This window comes from Chaetura pelagica, unplaced genomic scaffold, assembly GCF_000747805.2.
Source record: "Chaetura pelagica isolate M959 unplaced genomic scaffold, ChaPel_1.0 scaffold3, whole genome shotgun sequence".
NCBI classification, from domain to species: Eukaryota; Metazoa; Chordata; class Aves; order Apodiformes; family Apodidae; genus Chaetura; species Chaetura pelagica.
In genome coordinates, this window is record NW_009952974.1 from 12113577 (window position 1) to 12131634 (window position 18058).

Consider the following 18058-nt stretch of genomic DNA (forward strand, 5'->3'; position numbering starts at 1 on the left):
TTTACAAAAGGAAACCATTATTACAAGAAAGAAACAAAAATACAAGCTTCAAGTGAGATGGAATAACACAAAACCAGAAAATAAGTGTAAAACACCTATAGGAAATGAAAGGCTTCAAAGACAGCCAAAGGAATAGCAGGAATTGGCTAGTGAGGGAGTGGAAACTAGCATTTTAGCAGTTGTATTAACATTCTTTTGAACTTCATGCAGATAAGCTTGGGAGAAGGGGGAAAGGAGACCTTTAAAAAGCTCACCAAACAGCATGAAAACACAGTGAAAAGTAGCATCTAATAAGAAAGATTATCTCTACTAAAAACCCCAAACCTATTAACATATTGCAGATACTGTCTTCATGGTACCATTTTGATGGGCTAGATACATACCCCAAACTTATTTTTTCCTCTGCATTTCCTTTTACTTCCCCTACAAGATATAACTCCTAACTCAGGCTGAATTACATGTATCTGGCTCTCATTTTATAACCTTTGATGCCTACCCTATCTCGAACATTTAAGTTGGTCATCCTGAACAGCAAAAGGTACTGCCAAATACATCATGCCAAATTTCAAGTAGTTCTCCCAAAAGTATAGACACATGACATTTTTTCCTAAGCTTAGATTTAAAAGCAGCATAAAAATGTTCGGAGAACCTTTCCAAAAGCTGATGACTTAAGGTATGAAAGAATTCATCATGAATAGCCTGCTGCTTCCCTAAACTCAGACAAATGAAAAGAAATTGTGTTAAACAAATCCTAACTCTAGGTATTTCTGTTACTTTTCCCCATAATGTACAAAACATACAAGCAAGAAATAGAGATGTGGTATTTTGGAGTACTTACTTTTGTTGGTAATCTTTAAGCAATTTCTTGGCTTTGTTGTATTTCTTTTCAAGAGCATCACATTGTTCCTGAGTTTCTTTAAGATGCTCATTTACCGTTTTGCATAAACTCTGTGCCTCTAACCAGTAGGTCTCTAACTTCTTGATTTTCTCTTTACTTTCTTCTAAGTTTTGCTGAAGTTGGGCTCTACTCAGTTTCCACTCATTTTTTTCTCCTTCAACTGTTTTTAACTGAAAAGATTAATACTTAAGGAATTAGTCTAAACTAAAAGACTAAATAAAAACTCAGAGTGAACCCTCCTTGCCATTTGTCTTGACCCATGAGCTTCTAGTTGGCCTTTATCCTTCCCATCCCACAGTGTGTGTGTGTGTGTGTGAGATGGGGAGTTGAGTGAGCAGCCATGTTTGTTGTCATTTTAGACCCAAACCACAATATCAAGTAAGAAAAGTTCTATCCACTAAAAAAATTCTCGTGGTTGGGAGCTTGTTCCATAAAGTACTATACACAGTTCTACTCTAAGCATTAATACTGAAGCATTCATTTTATAATGGCACAAGAGGTATTGTGGGGTTGGGTTTTGTTTGTGTGTTTTGTGGGGATTTTTGGGTTGTTTTGTTTGCTTTTTTTAAATCGAGAACAGCTCTTCAGCTTAGAAATGCCCATTGAGCATAACACAGAGTACAAAGAGCCTGAGGCCTAGAAGAGATTGCAGTCTTCTGCATTCAGCCTGTTATTGGCAAAATTTGTACAAACAACACACCACAAAAGAACAAGATTATTTGAAAACTTACTTTCTCCTTCAGTTGATTCACTTCAGCTATTGTTACTGCATGTTTTAATTGTAGCTGAAACAAACAAACAAATTGTATGAGGACAAACAAAATGACACTTGCAATGCTAGTTTTTAGTCCATTCTTCATCAAACCAATCAGAAAACTACAGAACACCTAAATTTCAAGAGACATTTACCAGAGAGGTTTACTGGTGATGTTGGGAAGACAAACGCAAAACCACAACAAGACAGACATGAATGAGATTATGTCTAAACCTTACAATGTTCAGGTGCTCCTCAGTGTATCACAAGGAATATTTAAGAAACTGCTACCACACCTCTTTAAATTTAAGAAGAGATTGTGCTGAATCCATATCCAGTGGTAAACATATATCTTCATTTTCAGGAAGTTCAAAAACTTCTACAGATTTTCCATGTAAATGTGACTCATACGTATCATCATCATCATCATAGTCATCATCCTGGTGAAACGGGAAAATCACGACATTCTGTAACACACGCAGCAACAGAGGCACACAAACCAGAAATCCAAACAGTTGCAAAACTTTGATCAACTAGTAACTATTCCTTTTTCGTTTCTTATACCTATGATAAGTTTTAAAGATGATTTGCAAATACCTTCATCAAAGTTCCTCAAAAAAGGGCTGAGTAAGCTATGCACAAAACAATCACACAGCTGATACTTAAACGTATATTTGGATTATTGATAAATTGGAAGTATAGCAAGTAGTGATAATCATGTCTCTTAGTAACAATAATGTATAAATGTTGTGTTTTCTGATGCTTGGGTTTTTTTTTTCCTGTTACACCATTTTTTAAAATTCAATTTGATTAAAAAACCCATTTATTCCATTTGTAGAATTTATTGCATGCAGTAGTTACCATGTACTTTTAAAAATATCCAAGTATGTATGATGTTTTACCTGCTCTGTATCATCATGAACATAGTGCTGCTCATACAGACACCTCTCTTGCTCTAAGGTCTCACTAATGAGGCGGGCTACTTCACTCTGAGTCCCTGGCTTTTCTCTCCCAATCAGAAACCTGCAGAAGAAAAAGTACCTTGCAGCAAAAACCTTAACACATGCTTAAAAAATTAGTTTGCCATACTGTTGCCTTCAAAGATGTCTTTGCAAAGCTTTCATATTATGGCTTTGTCTTCTCCGTTAATGAAAAATGACAAAAAAAAGTATTATTTCATAGAAAACTGACCCACCTCACTGTGCCTTTGGTGTTTTTTAATACAGTTGCTGCAAAGAACTGAGTAACTCCCACTAGACTTATGCCATCAACCTCAACAATCTGATCATTTACTTGAATTCTGCAAAAAATAGAAATGTTTCAATAAAAATATTATGGACTAACAGATTTTTGACATGCCAAGTATCACTTAAAACTCACTAGTATTTAGAATGAAAAATTTTAAGTCCCAAGAAATTAAGTACTTAAAACCAATGTCATAAGCCTAAGTTACTATGCAGATTGCCAATTAAAATTTACACAATATTTGCTGTGATATTCTTAATGCTATTTATACAGTGATACATGTCCTGGGGTGTCAACTTGATTTTGTGGCACTTTTATACAAGGGCACATTCTCAGCTTTTCTGTTATATGCTGTAAGCAAACTGACACTTATTTTGCAAAGATGTCCTATATTAAAGAAAAATACTGTTTAAAAAAATGTTAACATAAACCAGGAATGCAATATTTACTCAGCTGCATTCAGCTTTTTTACTTCTATTCACAGTCTTTAGCACATGCAATGACAGCATTTGGGCTCAGATAGAAATTTGAAATAATCAATTAAATGAAAAACTCACCGTCCATCTCTCTGAGCAGCTCCACCATCTGTTATTGTTTTTACAAAAATACCTAGTTTTTCCAGTCCCTGATCAGCACCAACTCCCATTCCAATAATACTGATGCCCAGACCACTGTCACCTAAGAAATTAAAAAAAAATATCTAACATTAGCCACATAACACAAGATGTAACACTTAGGGGCAGTGAGCTGTTTCAAAACATTCCAAGTCCTTCCACACAGAAGAAAATTCACTTAAAAAAACCCAACCAAAACCGGCATATTTTCTATCTAGATACTACTTAAAGCTTTTTTTGTGTGGTAGTTATGGTTGCCTATTAGATTCAAAGCTTAATGGTATATGGAGGAGACAGCAAGAAGCAAAATTTATTATTTCTATACATATGGTGCAGATCTGTCACTCAGTAACACAGCTTTCCTAACCTCAATTTGACAGCTTGCACTTGGTACAGGCCTGTCCAGTAATGTTCACTAAACTAAATAGAGCTAACCACAAATGAAAGCCTGAACACATATTCCAAAACTGAAGACCTAAATTCAGAGAAAATGCCCTTTTAAATGTTGGGTGTTTTTTTTTAATGTTCAAGGTTTGATTTTCACCTTTTTCAATTTCCACAGGAAACACTTCCATTTTTTCCACCCTTTTCTCAAGTTCATACTCAGCTGAGGCTGCCACAGGATCAACTTCTTCATTTCGTCTATCATAATCTTCATTTGAATAAGTACTGAAAACCTGAGAAAGATAACAAATGTTTTTAGTGCTTTCCTATCCCTTTCCAAACATGATATAATTTAAAGAAAATCAGTATGAAAATTAAAGTGGTATTTTTTAGATCTCACATTTTCTAAACAATTTCAATAAATGCTGCTGCTGTAAGACAGTTTCCAAAATGCACAAAAGCAACATTTCAGAAGTTTCAAAACAATTCCTTAAATATTTTTTGTGTTGTAAATGCACCAAATAGTTAAATCAGGCAAGGAAATCAGTCATCTGCTCTTTGATATAGTGTGACTTTTTTTTTTTAGGACTACATTCCCCTTAATCCTTCTTCCTCTTTTCTTCCCTTCCCCCTCACCAGCTGCCAATTGCAGTGCTTCAAACAGATGTGGTTTTCTGATTTTGCAAGGGAATCATGCAGTTTCCCAGGAAAAGGAAATGCCTTGTTACATCCATTACTATTTTTAGTAACCACTCCAGCTGAATTTCTGAATTGTTAAAAAATAAAAGATAAACAACACAACATGAATTAAGACTGAAATGGAGAAAGAAGAAAGAGCTACAAGTAATAGGGTTGATTTTACTTATCAGCATGTTTATTAATTGTATTTTAATTGATACATTAGGAAAAAAAAATAAAAATACACTCCCCTCCATTTAGCTGCTTAAATTTTGCAGGCACTGAATGTTTTAATCAACGTCACTGTAAGACAAAAACCAGTTATGGATTGCAGCTGCAGCAGCCACCTCCCTAATCAAGAACGTGCAGTGCTGACACAAAGTTAATTTACACTGGCCTACTGAGGTTTTGCAACTCTAACATTTTCCCACTAGCACTACCTAGAGAGGTAACTGCAATCATGTAAATAAGAGAGTATTGACTGTAATTTGCTGTAATTAAATTTTTTCCAGTGAATTTACATCTGCTAATATATGTTGTTAGCTCTGCATGGAAGCAGGAAAAAGATTATTGAAACTGATCACCAAAAAGCAACTAATATAACTCAGTATTTCCCATGGGGAGCTTACTGCTTCACCTCCAGACTACAGCTGGAGGACAGTTTCACAAGCTCTTTGCCAAATCCTGCAAAACAGCTACTCCAGAAGCATGGCATGGCTTTAAAGCAGTCCAATAAGTAAGCAAGATTAGATCCACTTGGCTGTAAGGGAAAGAAGAAACCCACTCTCAGAAGTCTCATGTTTCTCCCAGTAAAAGAACCTTCCTGAAAAGTTTTTCTTCCTAAGTCTTGCAGGAAGGTAAATAAACTGCTGCTTTGGACTATCATACTGACAAAAGTGGGCAACAGCTGGACATGGGAAGACAACAAGGGTTGCACTTACAGTACGTGTTTTCCATACACTTTACAGAAAAGTCTGTAAAATAGACAAAGAAAACCATTCAGATGGTCTCAAGTTTACTTACTCTGTAACTATCAGAAAAAAGGTGTCCAAGATCTCTAAATAAATCTCCCTTCCCAGTCCCCAAATCAGTAAATAGGATATGAAGCAGAAGCATTTCATGGACTACTCTTCTCCCTTTGGAACAAGACCAGCCTAATTTCATTACTTTCCATCCAACAGAAAAAGCAGTATCTCTAAAAATATAGCCAAGTTATAAGATTAATTCTAAGCCAGTAATAAAAAGGAAGTTCAAAAGTGGACAAATGGTAACTTGTTAGAGCATATCTGAGTTCTTGAAAATAAATTAAGTACTGGGGCCTGAAAAAAAAAGAAAAAGTTTACTTATTTATAACTGCATGTATTATACAGTATTACTAATATGACTAAAATATTAAAGATCAAATCAAATGGAGGAATGAGCAAGATGCGGAGAATGGCAGTAGTTCATTTTGGAGACACTGATAACTCTTTTCTTCATTCTCTGTAACTCAGTGATCTAACTCACAAAGCAGATGATGCAAGTAGCAACTATCTACTGATTAATTACATTAGCAAAGTAATGACAATTCCTTACACAACCAAGTATAAAGTGCTGAAAACTGGGGGGAAGTAATCAAAATAACAGCACGTATGCCTCAAGTCTTAGGCTGCCAGCACTAAAATATGTCTGGAATTTATAATTATTTTTTCCCCCAATTTGAAAGTAATAACGTTGCACCCAAGAGTCTCCTGGAATTTGCCCATTTTGACACAAAATTGACAACAGTAATTGGTCACCTGCAAGAAGTGGATCACGAAATTTAAAATTAGTGGTGTCTGAGATTGCAGTGACAATTGCTTACAAAGTGTTTACAATTGTTGTTCATAAAATAATAGCACAAGTATACATATGCAAATGGAGAGTACTAATTTTTACATGCACACTGGCTTTTAATGAAAAACCTATCTGTAATAAATTCTGGCTGATCCACTAGGAGAAAGAATTAATATTTTTCTCTTCAAGTGACATTTAGATAACATTCTAAAAACCATAACCTCAAAATTAAGACAAGATAGACCTGTTTCAAAATAATAAGGACTCTTTCTCCCCACTTCAGAAAAATAATTTTGAGGAAAAATGTGAATGTACAAAGAACAGAGGAAAAGCAAAACTGATATATAACCAGAAGCCAAATACAGCAATGAGAAGAAAAAAAAAAGAAAAAAAAAAGAAAAAAAAAAAAAGAGCAAGAGCACACAAAGAAAGCTATGGTCAAAGTGTCAAGGGCAAAAGACACAAATTTTTATTGTGCACATGTGGAATCATAACATAGTATTTTATCTTTTATGAGGCGGAAACAGTAAAATTGTTGATACCAGGATAGAAAACATAAGAACTGCTCAGCAAGTTGTTCTTGCCAAGTAGCAAAAGCAGTATTATACACAGTTAAAATGTCGGTAATAAATAATATAATTTACTAGTTACACAGTTTAGGAAAGCTAAATACAGTTCATCCCTGGGCTGTCTGGCAGGGTTTAGTCACTGAAACCAAACACATTAGGGACAAAAGAAATGCTAATCTTACTAGTTAGAAGCCACCGCTAGACAGAGATTGTAAAATTATTAGTGTGCAAGTGATATTTTAAAAAGATATGCTTTAGCAAACACAAGTTATTGTCTCAACACAGGAGAAACCAGATTAATTTTATAAGCCTTTTACCATAGCTTGTTACCATAACCCAGAAGGTTAACCTAATATTACCTTCTGGATCCTGTCAAGTTAATAAACGATTAAAAAACCTGCTGAAAAAAAAGAATGTATTTTTATATTCAATAATTATTTTCTTCAGAATTCATAAAAATAATATGAATTTTACAAAGTTCTGACAGAAGGACAGATTTTCAAGGATTAGTTTAATTAAATTACTAAGCTATGTAACTGGAAATTAAAAAAATAAATAAATTAGTCCTTGGAGAGCAAATACATTCATGTGGGGACACAACAAACTGCATTCTTCAGACCCAGAAAACTAATCACTTTTTGAATGCAAAACTCAGTTTGCCTCCTTCTATGAGGATATTAGTATCAACAAAATCAAGATCAGCACTCTAAAAAACCCAACATAGCCTAATGTCTCAATAATTCTGCTGTTCAGTTCCTGTTACCCTACAGAACTAAAAATCTCCATTATATCATCTTAGTGCTACGACAGAAAACAGCATTATCACATGAAACCAACAATGACCTTGCTTAATTCAAACTCTCAGCAGCACATAAAAGCCTCCACTTAAGACCTACATTAGTTTTAGCAGAATGTTAACTTTGTTAGAGGGTAAATACTAACTCACCACGTTTGCATAAGAACTGCTACAGAGACATTAAACACAGTCTGAAGACCTCCACTTCCATATTCAGTTCTAGTAGATAGATTTATTTGTGCCTGATAAAAAGCTGAACAATAAAAAGGTAATTAAACAGCAAGATTAAGAAATTAGTAACTTGCAGAAGGGCTCCCAACTAATCGGAATGGAAGCAATATCAACATCACTTTAAAATTCTCATGCAATACCACGGTACTTGCTGGAATAAACCGGCCCAGGCCATTTAAGTAACACTTAAGCTGAGAGAGTCACTGAAGTGTCACTGACACCCCTGTCCAGACATCACACCTGGCTATGACTGCATCAGCCAGCTCACGTTTCTTCTGAACACAGTTCTTACTTTGACCACACAATTTTAGAGGCACTCAGTAAAGCCAAACATTCAGAACAACTTGTGGCTCAGTGAAAATTGTCTGATAGTAAACAGTTTCAGCCTTTCAAATCGACAGCCTTTGCGATGCCCAGCAAAACGTGAAACGCCAAGGATAACATGAATAATCATTTGAAACAGTAGCACTGAAGTAGCTCTGAAGTAGGACTTAAGTATAACGTACACTTCATAGTTTACTCTTACAATTTCCCTCTTCAGCTAAAGTAGAGGTCTTGTTGTCACTACGCACTCTTCCCTCTGTTTCCAAAAGCTACTTGCTTAGCCTTTCATTACCACCACTTATTATATTTAAAATGAAAAGTGACTAAGCCTGATTTAAGTCAATTCATGCTATCAAAATCTTTAATGAGCCAACACCAATTTTACTTTTTTTTTGTCAACACACTTGTACTCTTTCAAGAAGTATTCAGAATGGTTGGTAACTGTTAAACAGGTTAATATTACAAGTCATTATACTCAATGTAGCATTTTCTATTACCAAATAGGCGGACAGGCAGGCTCTGCACACTTGAGCACACTTCATCCTGCACCTCTGCACAACCCCAACCAAGCCATTTTACATAAAGGAGTAAGAGCAGCCTTGCTCCAGGTCTACAGTACAGACAAGTCAATATAGATGATTTCATAAATAAACAATTTTTTTACTAGTCTCACTAATTCTCATTAAAACCAGTAAAGTTTATTCTCTGTATTCCAGTTCTGTATTTTGCTGCAGTAGCAAAACAACATGGTATCTGTTTCATTCAGGTTATGCTACCTACTCCAGAAAGAGAAATACTTTTACTTCCACGTATTTCATTTTTAAATCCCAGTGAAAGATATACTGAAGACAAAGAAAAGCATCAATTCAGATTTTATTTTACTTCATTTTAAATATTCAGAGAAGTTGAGGTTGTCTCGCTACACCAAGCCTCATCAGAAGTTGATGCAGGAAAATGAGAAACAAATCTAAAGATACTGCATGTTGCATTTTGGAATAATACTTTACTACTCAATAAAAATATATGAACATTGCAAAAAACTCTACTACATTGCACCTTCATGATCTCAAGATTACAAAATATATAGTCAGATAACAGAGGTTCACTTCTTGTTACTGATGTCCTTCTGAGTGTTCAGTTTTTTAATGTTAGAATATGAAAATATATCATTTACTTTTTCTATCACTCAAAAAATCTAAACCAAAAAAAGTTTCAGCTACTGCCTGTTCATTCTAGGTTCATCAGTCTAGGTTAAGTATTCTCAGGTGCTAGTAACAGTCATCATTATAAAAAACATGATGAACATTTCAGCAGCTTAACTGTTGAGCTCCTGAATTTGTCTCATATAGATTTGCTTATCTTTGCTGATTTTTCACCACCTCCTTAGTCTTTTGCCTGACTGCATTACTCATGAAACCCTGAAGTTTCTCCTATTCATCCCCTTTCCCCCTGCTCCCCCTTAAACTAAAGCTGCAGTCATCAGTGAGGCCACACACCTGTCATTCACTTTGGTGCAGGTGCTAATCTTCCCCAAACCAAGCAGTATTTAAAAAATATCTTTAAAAAGCTCTCTCTCTTATCTGTCTCCTGGAAGTCAGAAGTTGGAGGGACTGAAAAAGGAGTGAGGATGGACAGATGATAATCTAGCAGCCTCGCTGTCACATCACCTGACATCTATAACCTCAGTTCTCTTTTGTTTGTAGTTTACAACACCAAGTACATCAAACAGGGCAGGTAGTATGTCATATAATTGCACTCAGGCAATAATCCAGTTAGAAATACATTGAGATAATGATGTAAAGAGTCAAGCTTCTCCTGAAGTAAGCAGGATATAAAAAGAAATTATTTGCTTTTTCTGCTCTGGTCTAGAACACTGATCTACAGCCCCATACTCTGGCACCAAATTCTCATCCAAAGACTCTTAAAATATCAAGTCAAACTACCATTATAAACTTACATATAAAGTATTTCCTAAAAATCAAAACAGAAGGTGTATGATTAAAACAAACAACAAAAAACCACACATAACAAAAAACAAAGAAAGCTTGAGTTGAAAGCGCCTCTTTCTGGAGAGCTGAATGTATGCCATGGAATCAAAATGTAACAAGGACCAGAAGGTGTCAGAAGTACCCACTTTGGAACTTCCTAAATCTTGGAAAATATATACAAAGAACTAAGTGCATTTAGGCTTAATAAACTTTTAACTTGTATAAAAACTGAAATTTCAATAAGGATTTAAAGATTATCTTTCCTCAAACAAAAAACACCTCAAAACGAAAACAGTATATTTTCATACATCTATACGAAAATATGTACTTTCTTTCTCAAGTTAATACCTGTGGTTTTAACATCTTAGTTAAGTTAGCCAGCAGGAAATGCCATATTCTCAGATGCCGGCATAAAACAACTGAACTGTGTTGAAAACCAAAATTACTTTTTGTGAAAAGTCAGAAAAGTTACTGAGAAATACCATGGCAAGTTTAAGTTTGAGGTAAAAGTATGAAAAAAGGTTACGATGTTAAGTTACAAACACTGCAATGTTGATGCAAGTGATAAACAGAGCTTCAAAGCAGTTAAAATTTATGAGTTACAGCAAACAAATTGTCATTGCAAAAGATGCCAAATAAATGGATGCAAATACACTTACATTATTTGTGTCAAGAAAAAAGCAGATTTCTCACATACAAATCAATGCTGTTTAAATCTACTTTCAAATCAAACCTCTATTTTCCTAAATCAACCTACATGAATGTCACATACTTGTCTCTTAATGCCACAGAAATATTTTATTGAAGTGCTTGACCAGTAGCTGACAAATAATTGACCATTCATGCAGTCAGCAATTCTGTTATTACTGAAGAAACTCCAAGGTTTTAGTATTTCCCACCAGTTATAGTGTACTTCATATCCCTTTCTGTGTATGGTATCAAAAGTCTAGAAGTTACAGTTAAAAAATTAGGGGATGTACCAAGCTGGATGTACCCTGCAACACTTTGTTAAAACAGAATTCAGGAGACTTCACAGTGACCTAGAAAAATTGTGCATCTTCTAAAAGTGGTAAGCATTTACAGATACACTGTTACACTTGAATCAGATTTCCTGTATATCTTCATTTCCTGCTTCATTAACTTCCACAGTAAGCAGCTCTGTACTAAAAAGACTGAAGAGTATGCTGGCCTGAAAAAGATTATTGTTGGTGTCCCAGCTATACATAAAACAGCTCTATTCCAATGTGCAAGACAAATGGCAACATTATGAAGGATTTCCATACGCTCTCAGAAGGGACTGATACTTGGCTGGTTAGGGCAACACACAAGCTATGAACCTGCTTTCAGTTTCCTTATTTAAGAAGTTTAAACTTTTGCTCAACTGTGACAAATATAAAAGTAAAGCCTTTATGAAGGTTTGTGGGTTTTGTTTTTTTTTAAACTGTGTTCTTGACTAAAAAAATCTTAAAACTATTATTCACAGAAAGCTGGTAACAGACACTCCCATGCAATATAATAAAATGGATAGCTGCTAATTAAACAGACTAAGGGAAGTGAACAGCAGCTGTACTATCTATTCAGTTTACATGAACTACAGAATTTATAAGGATCATAAATTATGGCAGAAGTTAATCACAGTGCTATTAAAGGTTTTAAGGACAAAGTCTGACACAGTCAGAGGTAAAAACATCTCAAGGAGTCAATTTGGAGACAGGTATTTGTTTTCACAGCAGAAAGTTTCAAAATTACAAATGTCAAACAGCACTCAGTCATCATATTTATGTTAATTAAAGCCTTCCAAGGTAATCACATAATTGAAAGTGAGTTTAATCACTACATTACAAAAGACAAGTGAAATATAAAGGGATGACAGTAGAGTCACCTAATGTTATTTGCACTGTCTGTAATGTTGATTGTACACACAATTTATTAATAAAACTTGAAGACAAAGACAAATTCAATTCCTTGCAAATATCCTGGACAGCTGAATGTGCTTTACATTCTTTACTGGCTTCATATGCAGCAACAAGAGACTAAAAATAGCTCTTGTACCATAACATAAAACCAGCCTGTGAAGTTCTGCTAATAACTGGACAGTATCACTCTCTTCACTGTTGCAGAAAAAAACAGCAACCAACACATAATGTTCCTTAATGTCTCCAGAGGTCAAACAGCAGCAGGACATAAAGAGCTGGTCACCCACAGCAAGAAATGTCATTTATCACCAGCTCCTATGGAACTGAAACATTTATTTTAAAAAGTCTCATCCAAGCATATTTTCACAGGCATAGGGCAACTCAAAATAATGGAGTATTTGCATAACTCTGTTCCATCTTTTCTGAAATTATCAGATCAAATTATGATCTTAAGCCCTGCTACAGATGTCAACAATTATGGGTCTCTAGCATGGGTCAGATGCAGTTCTAACAGTGTTAGCTACCTCATACAACCCCTGCAGCTCCACCATCTTCTTTCACTCAAAAGCCTTGCCAATTTTACAACTGACTAGGAACTTCAAAACAGAGATACTAATCAATTTATCGGTGCTGCTGCAGCACAAATACTGTTGTTACGGTGCCTGTGTGCAAGTTACATCCATTACCTACACACAAATCCAATTTTACTTTTGGGTATATCAAGTGCGATGGTCAAGGCTCCAACACTGCAGAACCTGATGCTCTGAGAATGTGCTTGCCCTTCTGAATGTTTGAAATTCTCCAATTCTATCACACACCTGCTAAGAAGTAACTGCAAAAGACAGAGATGGTTTCTTCACAATCACTAGAGAAATGTGGAAAAAGAGAGAAATGAAGGAAAACAGCAAGAACACAAAGGAGCAAAAAACAACAACACACTCTCAGGAGCATCTAAGAGGAGGACAAACACAGACCTTCTCCTCTAGAGGCTATGGATGTCTGGAATGGCACTCACATTTCAGTCAAACTTCTTAGTCTAAATAAAGCTGAAAAAATAAGCTACTAGGATACATTTCTCACTATGGTGCTGCTCTAAGATGAGGTGGGTACCAGGAATAACGTTTTGCTGGCACTCAGGATTTTTTTTTTTTCCCTCTTCTAATTTAAGATGTTCTAAAATCTATGCAAAAGTCAAAAAGAGAGACTTCCTTCTGGAGGTAAAAGTCAGATTTTCTAAAAAGCTAATGAGATGTTAAAGGTACATCACTGTGTTCAATTCTGGGCCCCTCACTCAACGAAGGACACTGAGGTGCTGGAGTGTGTCTAGAGAACAGCCACCAAGCTGGTGAAGAGTCTAGACAACAAGTCATATGAGGAGCAGCTGAGGAAGCTGGGGATGTTTAGTCTGAAGAAGAGGAGGCTGAGGGGAGACCTTATCGCCCTCTACAACTACCTGAAAGGAGATGGGTTTTGGCCTCTTTTCCCAAGTGGATAATGATAGGAACAGAAGAAATGGCCTGAAGTTGCAGCAGGGGAGGTTTAGACTGGATACTGGGAAGAATTTCTATACTGAAAGAGGGTTCAGGGACTGGAACAGCCCACTCAGGGAGGTGGTTGAGTCACTATCCCTGGAGGTATTCAAGAAATGTGTAGATTTGGTACTTGAAGACATGCTCAAGGGGCCAAGGTTGTTTTTTGTGTGTTTTGTTTTTTTTCTTTAATTTTTTTTTTCTTTGTGAGTTGACGGTTGGACTCAGTGATCTTAGAGGTCCTTTCCAACCACGATGATTCTGTGAAAAAAGATTTTAGGGAAGTGCAAAAAAAAGTTGGAATTCTTCATTTTACAGAGCACAAAAGCCAAAAACTATATACAAGGACCCATTTCTACCAAGTGCCATAGAAAACATGAAATAAAAAAGATAGACAAGGGGAGAGAAATCATTGGTTACGCATGAGGAGCAGAGGGGAAAATCTATTGAAAATTACATATAGAAAGAGACCTCTATACCTATTATAGGAAAGACATAGTCAAGTTTCACTGAAAAGGCATAAAGGAAGGCAGGTATCACAAGCTTCAATTTCAGAGCCTTAAAAATAAAGTCCACTTACCATATTGCTATTAAGTAGCTTATTCTGCCAATCCAAATGGGGCATTATGGCAAGAACTATGTTATTTTTAATGGAAAACTCCTAGCAGTTGCTACTAACTGTTCATCTCACAGTTGTGTAATTGATAATCTGGTACATGCTGGTTTCTGTGGCTTTCAGAGAAGCAGCTGTAATTGAACAGTGCTAGCTACCAAAAACTGAGTTGTCTACACAAGAGTGCCCATCACATTTGGCAGAGATTTCTACTAATGCTTTCAACTGCATCTGGCATGGACATAACAGAGAAGGCAGGAAAAGTCTATTACAGCCACTGCCTCAGTAGGATTTCAGCAGGGATGAGTAAAACCCAGACTACAGCAGGAGTCCAGCAGTCACTCAACAGACAGGCATTTACAGTAGACTCTACACAGCACTTTGCTCAGATACTCAGTGCACAGATGCAAGGGGAAATGGACTGATGGCCCTCTGGCCCCCACAGCCCTCATCAGACTCATTATGCAGTTTCCAGCAGCAGTGCTTCCCCGCCCCCCCCCTTCAGTGCTCCAGGTCACCACTAAAGAAGCATCAACTACAAGAAAGCCATATAAAATCAGCCTGCCTATGGAGAGCCTATAAAAAAAACATATGCAACAAAACTCATATTTTGCCACACCCAAAACATTTTCTGGGGTACAGCACTGGCGTGTGTTTAGCAAAGTGGGAAATTACAGCTCTCCGCTGCAGGAAGTACAGGAGTCAACAGAATTTTTACATGCTCAGTAAAAGCAAGCCCTGACTCTGTACAAACAAAGAGCAAAAAAATTGTTTAATAAAGATTAGAGTTTTCATTCATGTAACAGTAGAAGAAGAAAAGCATGCCTGAGAAAGCCTGGAGTGTTTCCCAATCCATCCTGGTCTGCATCTCCCAATTCCCCTCCCTAACTCTCAGAGGGGCAAGAATAACTGAGGTCTGCAACAAGACTATGTCTAAACATGGTCCAAACTGTGAAATTTAGTATTTTGTGGGTATTTTGGTAAGGGAAGATGAGACACTTAAATCTTCTTAGTTTAAGTGTTCTAACTTACACTACTCCTCATTATCCAGCCTGCCCTGTAACTTCTACTTCCACAATTTCATAATGTCAAAGTGCTCACCAGTATAAAAAAAAGAAAACCAAACAAAACTATATATATATATATACACAGCTATTATCAGAGAGAATTCTAAAAAACTAAATAACAGGAAAGACTAATTCAAATTTTCTCATAGTTAATTCTGAAACAAGTCTGGAGTTAAATATGAAGGTTTGCTATGGAGCTTTTTTTGTTATTTGTTTTTTAAAAAAATTTTGTACAAAAAGTAAACCTTAAAAAATCCTTCCTAATGCGGTGCCTCAATTTTAAACAAATGAAGGCAAGTATTAAAGGTCATGTGTTTGTATCCATTCCTAAAACTTCAGTGTTCTGAAAATATCGAGGAAGTAAAACTTCAAGTGTTTGACTACGCTGACTATTTTATGAAGCTGCCGTGATTCAGGAATTAGTTATGACTAACTTGTAACTTCTCTCTTGTTCAGAAAATTGTAACTTCTCTTACTCAGTTTTGAATAAAAGCCATAAACTTAGACTTTCTTAAGGGTTTTTAGGCTTGGAAAGAAACACCACAAAAAATTGTTTCCTTGGTATTTTTGCCTGCAAAACATTAAAAATAAAGGCAATTCAAATGCACTTACCTTGATAGGAGCTGTTGAGAACCTGACTTTTCGGTCTGGCTCAGGATCTTCCTCTTCAGAAAGTCCAGGAAACTCCTCATATTCACTGTCATACATATACTCCTCCTCCTCTCCCTCCAAAATTTCTTTGCCTTCAGACCCTTGGCTTTCTGGCTCTATATACCTATCATCATCAAAAGCTACATTCTCTATTCCAAAAGCATTGTAGTTCTCATTCTGCATTTCCATGATTTGCTCCTCTTCTTCAGTATCCTCTTCCTGCTCTAGAACATCCTGAACTCGTGTAAATGCATCATCTTTCACAGATATCCCATCTCTTTCTTCTTCATTATTGATCTTGCTGCTTTCTGTAAACTCTTCTACTACCTCCAAGGAGTAGGAGCTCCTCTTCCCTTCCTGTACCTGAGGACTGAGTGGCTGATCCTCTTGAACAACGTGATCTTTCTCCAAACCTTCTTTTTCATGCCCTGAGGTTTCATCTTGTGCAACTGTCTCTGTGCAAGTCCCCTCCACTGGAGAAACCTGGGAGAGAATGCTATCTGATCTCCACTGAGCCTCCTGACCAGATGTACTGCCCATACCCAACAAGCTTCTCCCAAATACCAGTTGCTCTTTTTTGTCTTTACCAAGTGCCTCACTCAGCTCATCTCTGAGGATCGCAGGCACTTTGGTGGACACAGCCTTCTCTGGACATACTTCAGCAACAGCAGATGAATCAAAACTGTGGTGACTTTTCAAAGGGTCCCGATTCAGAGGACTATAATTTTTGGAAATTTCTTTGGATTCTTCAGTATCGCTGTCACCCAGAAAGCTTTCCAGCCTCCTAGAAATGGGTCCTGCATTCAGGAAGGAAGATCTGGAACCACTATTGGGATGCTGCTGCTTTGACTCCTCACTACCTTGATTTTCAACTTTCTCCAGCACAACTGGAACACTTGCTTCTGTATTAAAACTGAAGTGATCCACCACACTGCCAGAATCAGAAGCCGAACTGCGTCTTCTCTTATCCTCACCTCTTTCACACTTGTTGGGGGAATATCTATCCACTGAGCTCTGTTGTTTTATATTTCTCTCAAATAGCTTCCTGGTCTCTGAAAATTTTTCTGCCAGCGCAACTTTGTCCAAGTCTGCCTCATCGTTGCTACGGATGACCTTGTCAGCAGCAGAAGGCACAGACAATGAATCTACAGGACTGCTGCAGGGGCTGGTACTTGCATTAAGAAGATTATTTTTTTGGACAATGAGGAAAGATGGGCTACCTGGAGAAGGTCCGTACTCTGCCGCTGTGGCCCGGCTGATTAATTTGGTCTCAGCAGGTGGACTGCTTTCACAAGAGGGAGTGGAAGAAGAGCCTCCCATTTGCAGAAACATATTTTTGATCTTGTGCACCCTATTGCCATAAGTGGCAGCTCTGCCTCGACTGTGTGGGTCATTTCCCCCTCCATTGGAAGATACGCTCAGCTTCTGATGCAAGCCTGTTTTGTTGGAAGCGTTTTCAGGATTGTTTACGCCATCAAAAGAGCATTTGATAGCATGGAAATCGGATTTATAGGCATTTCGGTGTGGAGAAGCACTTCTTAAAGTCCTTTCCCCTTTGCCTTCAGTTTTCATCATTGTCAGAAAGCAAGCTGCCTCGACTCCTGAAGAATGGGAAGGGCAAAGACGACTCCCAGACACAAAGCTGCTTCCACTCTCCGACACCGGGCAGAGCAGATCCCACAGAATATCCGAAAAGCCGCCTTTCACTCGGCCAGCCTCCCAGCTGGCATCGAAACGGCGCGCAGGGGATCAGAGGTGGAGAGAAAGAAATCACAGCGCGCAAATGGCCACATCGAGCGTCCTCCCCGGCGCGGACGGCGATGCGCGAAGAGCCATCTGCAGAGAGACAGAGAGTTTTCATTAACTCGGGGCCCCGCCGGCGTGTGACACGAATCCGAAACTCGGGGTGGGAATCGCCGCCCGAGACCTCCCCGCGGGATGAAGCCCATTGTGTCCGCCGGGACGCGCGGCCCCAGCTGCTCTCTC

The 18058-nt window shown here is 37.3% G+C and overlaps 1 protein-coding gene across 1 annotated transcript in view; it reads right to left on the reverse strand.

Annotated features, from left to right (window-relative positions):
* The window catches only part of LOC104387392 (neurabin-1-like), a 37701-nt gene extending 20054 nt beyond the window's left edge, over window positions 1–17647 (reverse strand). The window contains exons 1-8 of the mRNA XM_009996152.1: window positions 16034–17647; window positions 4056–4188; window positions 3455–3575; window positions 2848–2952; window positions 2555–2675; window positions 1949–2092; window positions 1630–1683; window positions 839–1068 (exon numbers count right to left, since the gene is read on the reverse strand). Of these exons, the coding sequence (XP_009994454.1) occupies window positions 839–1068; window positions 1630–1683; window positions 1949–2092; window positions 2555–2675; window positions 2848–2952; window positions 3455–3575; window positions 4056–4188; window positions 16034–17647 (2522 nt within the window). The remainder of the gene's footprint in view (window positions 1–838; window positions 1069–1629; window positions 1684–1948; window positions 2093–2554; window positions 2676–2847; window positions 2953–3454; window positions 3576–4055; window positions 4189–16033) is intronic.
* Between the last annotated feature and the right edge of the window lie 411 nt (window positions 17648–18058).